Source organism: Acanthisitta chloris, unplaced genomic scaffold (assembly GCF_000695815.1).
Source record: "Acanthisitta chloris isolate BGI_N310 unplaced genomic scaffold, ASM69581v1 scaffold28216, whole genome shotgun sequence".
In the NCBI taxonomy this organism is placed as follows: Eukaryota; Metazoa; Chordata; class Aves; order Passeriformes; family Acanthisittidae; genus Acanthisitta; species Acanthisitta chloris.
Window position 1 is genome coordinate 29,621 of NW_008677985.1, and position 8,417 is coordinate 38,037.

At 39.2% G+C, this 8,417-nt stretch overlaps 1 protein-coding gene across 1 annotated transcript in view; it reads left to right on the top strand.

Annotated features, from left to right (window-relative positions):
- PAPD5 (PAP associated domain containing 5) overlaps positions 1-7,634 on the top strand; it is a 17,706-nt gene extending 10,072 nt beyond the window's left edge. The window contains exons 5-11 of the mRNA XM_009076734.1: positions 861-989; positions 2,244-2,457; positions 3,195-3,321; positions 3,424-3,527; positions 5,135-5,322; positions 5,899-6,063; positions 7,282-7,634. Coding sequence (XP_009074982.1) covers positions 861-989; positions 2,244-2,457; positions 3,195-3,321; positions 3,424-3,527; positions 5,135-5,322; positions 5,899-6,063; positions 7,282-7,461 — 1,107 coding nt within the window. The 3' untranslated portion in view covers positions 7,462-7,634. The remainder of the gene's footprint in view (positions 1-860; positions 990-2,243; positions 2,458-3,194; positions 3,322-3,423; positions 3,528-5,134; positions 5,323-5,898; positions 6,064-7,281) is intronic.
- The last annotated feature ends 783 nt before the right edge of the window (positions 7,635-8,417 follow it).

The following is an 8,417-nucleotide window of genomic DNA, read 5'->3' on the forward strand; positions in this document are numbered from 1 at the left end:
CTTTTCAATCCATCCTGATCCCCATCTCACTCTGACACCAGGGAACTATTTGGCTCTGTGTTGGTAAAAGCAGTGATATTATTGAGCCCCTTTTGCCCCCACGAGAGGGTGTGCAGAGTGCAGGCATAGCCCCCACTGCTGTCCTAGGCTCTGTGTTCTCCACACGTGCAGAGTCTGCACACCTCTAAGGGAATCCATGTGGATAAACCTATTGAAGATCCCCATCTCACTCTGACACCAGGGAACTATTTGGCTCTGTGTTGGTAAAAGCAGTGATATTATTGAGCCCCTTTTGCCCCCACGAGAGGGTGTGCAGAGTGCAGGCATAGCCCCCACTGCTGTCCTAGGCTCTGTGTTCTCCACACGTGCAGAGTCTGCACACCTCTAAGGGAATCCATGTGGATAAACCTATTGAAGGACCAGTTACTTACAGGTAAGTATTTGGCTCCTTTGAAAATGTTACCTGGGTGTAGTAGTTTTGAAGGGCTTTTTTTAACTCTGGACATCTGAAGTACTTAAAGGAAAAATCTCAGTCCACTTTGGGCTATCATAATTGTAGCAGGAAGGTTTTGCTACAGATGTGGATATCTACATAGTTCTTCCTTTGCTGTACTGAGAAAAGCAAAGGTATTTATGTACTCAAACCAATAATTCAGATTTTATGTTGTAATCACTTTTTCCCTGTTGTTAATATCTGCCACCAGTGTTGAAGAGGTAAAATAACCTTATTGATCACAGGCAGAGACTTGGCTTCTCCCCTGTTTGGAACTATACTTAGCTTTAAGATGGAATATAACAGATTGCTTCAATATGCTTTCTTGACATCACAGTATCATAACATCTTTGTTTTTCTCTTTCAGAAATATCCTGTATTACCATTTCTAGTTTTAGTATTGAAACAGTTCCTGTTGCAGAGGGACCTTAATGAAGTATTTACAGGTGGAATTGGTTCTTATAGTCTTTTTTTAATGGCTGTCAGTTTCCTTCAGGTAAGCTTAGTGGACTCTATCGATGCCATTGCTACATAAGGGCATCACCTTAAGAAGGAGTTTGATCAACCCTTAAATTTAATCATTTATGCTATCATGTTTGTGGGTTTGCACCTCTTTTTTCATTTAAAGATAGATCCACCCCACCTGTCTCATGTTGTTTCTCCCATACTGATACTTTTGATGCTTGGGACACCTGTTGGTATATCAGCACTAGGCACTTATTGACATGTGTCATTCATGGTAAAACAACTTGAATATTGTGTAACTTATTTGGAACAAACTCCCTAAGGTTAATGTTACCTGCAGCTGTTTTTTATAACCCTTGGTTTCCAGGTCTGACACCCTGTATGTGCTTTAATGAGCACAATGGAATTTGGGTTGTTTGAGTTTCTAAGCTGATACCAAATAAAGGTGTTTTACAACTTTCTCTTAAATATAACCCATGAGCTAAATCTATATGGTTGTGCCTAGGGGAGGAGAATATTGTACAAATATGAAGTAGCTAAGTTCTGGTTGTATCAACCTCCTCCTTTCTCCTGTACTAAATGTTATTGTGTAACTCTGTGCCTGTAAGTGTATGTCTGTACTTTTCCAGACTGTAATTTTAGTTACTTTTAAACCTGAGCCTGGAACTGGAGCTTGGTGTTTGCTGAGTGCTATTGCAGTTGCCTGCTGAGCACAAAAGAAATGAAGGCAGCAGGCATATCTTTCTAGAAGAAACCAAAATCTCTCCCAAAATGTTTTTTTCTTGTATTGACTAATAGCACTTCCATTTGCTCCTGGAAAAAAAAAAAAGAATCATATCTGTTAGAATTATGAACTAGTTGTGTTCATAGTCTCTCAGGCTGCATAGTTAGCAGCAGAGGGGATGATGTATATATAGCTGTGCACGAGGAGTCTGTGTTTGTGTGGCAGACCTAGGTTTGTGAGGTGCAATTATCTTTGCTTCTTTACAAGAATCCTGCCATTAGTGCTGGAAGTTCACTTCTCAGGCTTAAAGTTCAAATACACAAACATTAATGCTTGACAACCTGTTTGTTTTTTTTTTAAGAGGTAATTAGTTTATAAAACTTTTCATAGCATCTTGTTGCCAAACTGGTTTAGGGAGATAAAATATTGTATTTAGACACGTTTGCTTTATATATGGTGTTCTTTATTACTGTCTTTAGACATGTTTGCTGTGAAAAAGAAAAGGCACTTAAAGGCACTTGAAGTCCTAAGAAGATTATTTTTTTTCTCTCTTCTTAATAGCTGCATCCCAGGGAAGATGCCTGTATGCCCAATGCCAACTATGGTGTTCTTTTAATAGAGTTTTTTGAATTATATGGACGTCACTTCAATTATCTGAAGACTGGAATCCGAATAAAGGATGGTGGCTCTTATGTTGCCAAGGATGAAGTGCAAAAAAGCATGCTGGATGGCTACAGACCATCAATGCTGTATATTGAAGATCCATTACAGCCAGGTATCCTTAGAAACCAAGGTTTAACATACAAAGAACAAAGGTTAGGGGAGTGCTTAATCCAGAGGAGTTAAATCAAGGGACAGCATAGAATGACCACCAAGTACCAAACAGAAACATCTCTTCATGTCTAGGAACACAAGATGTACTCAGAACACAATGATTTTCTTTAAGACATGCTCCTAGCAGAAGTTGCAGTGTCACTCAGGGAGATGTCTGTGCAGCTGAGAGTTTGGAGTACACAAGGGACACAACACTGTCATGTGCTCTGCAGTAACAGCAGCACTGGCCTGAGTGTGGGCTGGATGTTGTGCCTGTGCACATGGTCTCTTTACAGCTTGGGCTCACCTGTGTCACAGTTGCAGTCTATAATGTGTATACTTTCATGCACTCTCTCCTGTTTGAGTCTGTGAAGTCACATAAATACGTGGTGGTTTCATTCCCTACTGTCACCTTACATTGAGGCTGATTGTTGGTTAGTGGCTGGCTGCTGAGGTGGTGAGTCAAGGGCAGTTCCTAGAAGAGAGCTGACACATTTCTGAGCTAGAAAAATATCCTCCAGGACAGTACTGTAGATCTTCTAAACTCTTTCAAATATTTGTTTCACTTAATCCTGTTCTACAAGAGAACTGCAATTAGTTGGGACTTAAGGGCAGTTAAAAAAAGTACTACTCTCTCCTGTCTGAAAGGTGCTAACCACAATGTCAATCTAACTCATTTATTTGTATTCTTATTTTAAGGTAATGATGTTGGCAGGAGTTCCTATGGTGCCATGCAAGTGAAACAGGCTTTTGATTATGCCTATGTTGTTCTGAGCCATGCGGTTTCCCCAATAGCTAAATATTATCCTAACAACGAAACAGAAAGGTAAACTCCCTGAGACTAAATTTCTGAGTCTAAATTGGTTGCTTATATTGTTGTGTGTCTGCAAATGAATTGTGGTGATATTTGTTTTTTCCTGGTTTGCAGTATATTAGGGAGAATAATTAGAGTAACGCAAGAAGTGGCCACGTACAGAGACTGGATATCCAAGCAGTGGGGAATGCAGAGCAGGACAGAGTCTTCATGTAATGGTAAGTTTTGACTCAGCAGGGCTGAGTGGGAAGTTTCCTGCACATTTTGATCATATAGACTTAGTTGTTGCTTTTGCCTCACGTAAGGCAACGTGTGCATCTCAATGAGAATTTATTTTTTTGTTCAGTATTCTGGTCTTTTCATCCAGGAAAGTTAGATGTGTACAAGAGTAAAACAGCCATTGTACTGTGAATGGAAACATTCATTCTGCTGTGATAGACTGGGTCAGCAGAAAGGTCTGTGAAGAGTGCTGCCTTCCAAAGAGACTCTGGAAAAACTTTCATTTGGAATTGCCATGTTTTCACTGTTGCTGTGCCTTTGTCCTTTAAACATGGACAAGGTTTTAAAAAGAGTTACTGGGAATGCTAGTTTAAATATGAATCCTTACCCTCTGCTGTTCCTTTGGTTTTCATTTTCAAGTTTGCCATACAGTGTGTGTATATGGAAGCAATATTTAACCCAGGATTAACCATGTAAGTGTAATAAGTCTTTTAAACAGGAAAATCCTGAAATACCAATCATGATTCTTGTTATTAACAAATGGAAACACAAAACTTAGCTAGAGAACTGGGTGACATTGTCCTTTAAAGTCATCTTTAATTCACTGCCCATCTTCTGATTTCAGCAGGCAGTTGCCACCCTCGTTTGCTGTAGCTGCATCTGCTGTCTGGATGTTTTAAAACTAAAATTAATTTTCATACTCTCCAATTAATTTTAGAATGTTGCCTACTAGAAGTCTTCTCCTAGGGATTAATCAGAGTCGATGATGCAAGTGCAGTCTTTTCAGCTAGGTTGGGATTTTGGTTTTTTGTTTTGAGAACTTGTGTTAGTGATTTCCCTGACTGTACTTGTCAGCTGAATGTGCCCTGGGCCATTGGTGTTCTGTAGGCCCTCATGGCACTGCTGTCAGCCTGGCACACTCAGAGTAATCCTGAGCTCCCTATTAGCCTACAAACACAGCTACTGGGGCAGCAGAGGTAACTCCTGAGTGTCTCAAATGAGGTAAAATAGCAATTAAAAACCTAAAAGTAACCCTGTATCAGGAAGGTACTGGTGACAGTTACACTGATTGTCTTGTAGATTCATTTAGATTTAAGTTCTGATTCTTTTTTTTTTATCAAGGCAGAAGTTAGTGAGATATGAGAGTTCTCTATCTTGTATTTTCAGTGTAGGGTGTCATACAAAGCAACAAGACTTACTTGGAATCCTTCTGACCTTGGCAGCTCCAGCAGAAGTAAAATACAAGTTGCTGAGCATTGGGCATATAGGAACAGAATTTAACCAATGTGTTTGAGTGCTGTTGAAGCAGCACATCTCAACTTTGGTCCTACCTTCTTCTACATCTTGTCTCTGCTCCCATCTGGAGCCATGGGCAATGCTCAGAGGTTTTCATAGTGTGCATTATCAGGAAAGCACCACACCCTCTGTGAGGTGCTGGCCTGGAGCCCTCAGCCCATGTGTCTGCATGTGTTTAAAGTGTGGATGTCTCTGCATATCCCATGGGATGTAGCAGGTATTATGTATCCTACTGGGTATATTAAAAAACCCCAAGGCAACATATTTTAGCAGTTAACATGTAGTGATGATTCTGTTTTGTTTTTACTAGGTAATGGAGTAACCTTGATAGTAGATACTCAGCAGTTAGACAAATGCAACAATAATCTCGCTGAAGAGAATGAAGCACTGGGAAAACCTAGAAATAAAACTTCAGAAACACTTAGTAAACATTCTTCAAATTCTTCATCAGGTCCTTTATCATCATCATCATCTACACTGTCCAGCTCTAGTGATGTAGTAAGTACTGGAGGTTTTCTGATGTTGTCTTTTTTAATTTTTTTGGGTTCTGTTCTCTGATTTGCATTGCCACGGAATATGTTTTGGAAGCTTGGAATCCTAGTTAGTTATTTCATCCAGAATCCTAACTTGCATAAGATGTTACCTCTTATGCAATTTAACACATATAAGTTGCAGTGATTTTGACACAATACACCTAGAAAGTGAATACAGTAGATACAAAGTCCCATATAGTCCTTTCTTCTCTTGGAAAGCTATAGTTCAAAACCAAAACAGACTACTACTCCTAAGCTACATGCTTCAAAAACAAACAAGCAAAAAGCTTTAAACAAAAACCTGTTTGGGACTTCTGTTTAATAAATAAGAGGCAAATCCCCAAACCAGAATCACACATCAATAGATTTTTAAATGTTTTACTTGGTAAGAATTCTGGATTGAAAGAATGTTAATATCTCGTGAAATAAACACATTTGAAGTGTTGTCCACTGTTAGCTTGATTTTTAAAGGGAAACTCACTTGTAGAAAATCTCACTGACTCCTAAGAAAAACTCACTAATACTTTACATTTTCCTGAAGGATTCTGATGGAACACCTTGCAAAACCTCTAAACAATTGAGTTGTCGTCAGTCTACCACAAACAGAGTGGGGTCACAAGAAGTGTCACTGGAATCCTCCCAATCAAGTGGGAAAACACAAAATAGCCAAACAGCCAATACATCCAGCAACACGAACAAATCTCAGGTTTGTGAAATGTTTGAAAGCAGCAACTGTGTAGATTATTTGAGTACTACCCATATCCCCCATGGATGGGGAGCCTGTTCTGGAAAGGGAACACTGTGTTTTTCACTTCCCCTTTACCCACTAAATGGCTTTCTGCACTGATTGTATCTAAAAATCACCTGGTTGTCTGTTCAGCTTGTGCAGATGAATTTGCAGCCCTGCCTTTCCCAGTCTGAAACCAGATGAAATTGGACTGACTGTATTTTGGGAAATACTTCTGGTTTGCCAGAAGTATCCAGCTGTGCTGCACCCATTTCCTCTCTGCAAAAAGCATGTCAGTCCAGTTTGGGTTGCAGAATTTGAGAACTAATGAGTTTTGCCTACACTCAGTGAAAAACAGTTAACAGAAATGTATGTTTAAAGCTCTGACTGGCTGCTCTGGGAGCTGCTGATACTTGCTGAACTGTCTTCCATTTTGAGAGGTGAAGATTCTTTGGTGATACATGAAATTCCCTCTCATTTTCCCCTATAGACAAATATCTTTATGACAAGACCTACCAGATCTTCTGCATTTAGAGGATTTCTCACATTGAGGAATCCTTCTATGGCCACTCAGTATTCTGGAATGAATATATGCCTCTATATCCAATATACTTTGGCTCGATGCAATTTCAATTTTTATGCTTTTTCAGAATTCAGGAATATTGTTCCTTAAAATAATTCTGAAGACATAGCTCCTGCCTGCTGATATCCATCTCTAGCTTTTAACAAGACAGTTCACAAACTAGGCCTTGGCTCTGTCATGAATGTGTTTGTGATATTAGGCAGAACTAATTCCTGGCTGGAATGTGAATGTGCACAATCTGAGATCCTCTGCATCTCTGAAAAGATGTGGTATAAAATTAGTCCTGGGTGAGATTTGAGAAATCTTTCTCTCTCATCTTGGGTTATGGACTTACATTTCTGTGAAAGAGTAGAACAGTATTAACCCTTCCAAAATTCCAAGTACTTTGCTCTTCTCTCTGGACCTGCATTGTTGTGGGGTCTAGAGATGAGTGTTTACAACCACCAGAGTTGGAAGATTGGCAATGCTGTGTAAGCTGCTCCTGCCATGGCAAGTTCTCAAGTGTAACATGTCTACGAGTTAACATCCTCATTACCCAGATCCAGAGCTGTGTCATTGCTTTTTCCCTGGGTTTTTTTTCTCCATGTTTTTACCATGTTCTCTTTCCTTTTCAGCATGGATCTGCACGGTTATTTCGCTCTTCTAACAAAGGCTTCCAAGGTCCAACGAACTCAAGCCACGGTACCTCAGTCACAAACAAACAACACCAAGGCAGCAAATCACACCATCAGTTTTTCCACGGCAAAAAGAGGAAACACAAGAGGGATGCAGCCCTGTCAGACCTTTGTAGATAGTTGCCTACTTTATGACTGTTCTTCTGTGTGCAATGATCTCATGCTACAGGATAGTTTGATAGTGACTCCTTGGATCTCTTCTGGAGCTTCAGACTGTTCAGACATTGATTAGCAACTGCATTTTTTTTTCCCAGCTCGCCACGGAACGGAACATGAAGATTGATCACTGCAAACAAAAAAAAGAAAAAAAAGAAAAAAAAAATGGAAAAAAATAGGAAAAAAAGAGAAAAAATATTTTTTAAAAAGAGGAAAAAGGCTGCTCATTTGATAAGTCATATGCTACAACAGGGTCATTTAGGATATAAAAGCTTGAATGTAAAATAAATGTATTTCCCATCAGCTCATGCTGACCTGTAGAGGTAGTACTCAGTGTGTCTAGGGGGTGGTAACAAACAAATAAAACACAAAAAAATAGGAAAAAAAGGCAAAAAATTGTATTTTGAGGGAAACCCAGCCTTTAAAGGTGAAAGTAATTTGTGCATGATTTTTTAATTATTTTTGCATATACTTACCATTTTATTGTGTATATATAGATGACCATATAGGAAAACTGACATTTGTAATAGTGGATTTGTTAATACTTTTTACGTAACATTACTGTTTAAATTGTAAACATAAATTTTTCTCAGGATTAGTTTGGAAAATAATCTGAATTGTCATCTTAACATCCATATAAAGAGACATTACTAGTTATATCGCTCAGAATTTCTTTTCTTGGCATTTGAAAGACCTACTAGGACATTTGATCTGCAAAAGCTGTTCGTCTGAAAGAAAGGTTGATGGTGGCAAATGAAGCTTTTCATTTGTATAAAGTGTACATGTACTTTGTGTAGACACTGAGTTCGTCATCTCGGAGAAGTAACCTTCACCTTGTTTTCTAGAGTGCCATCATTTCAGGCTAGGGGATTTTAGAGTTGCATCCTTCTCTTCCTCCCCTTAGTGGTCTCTCCTCCACC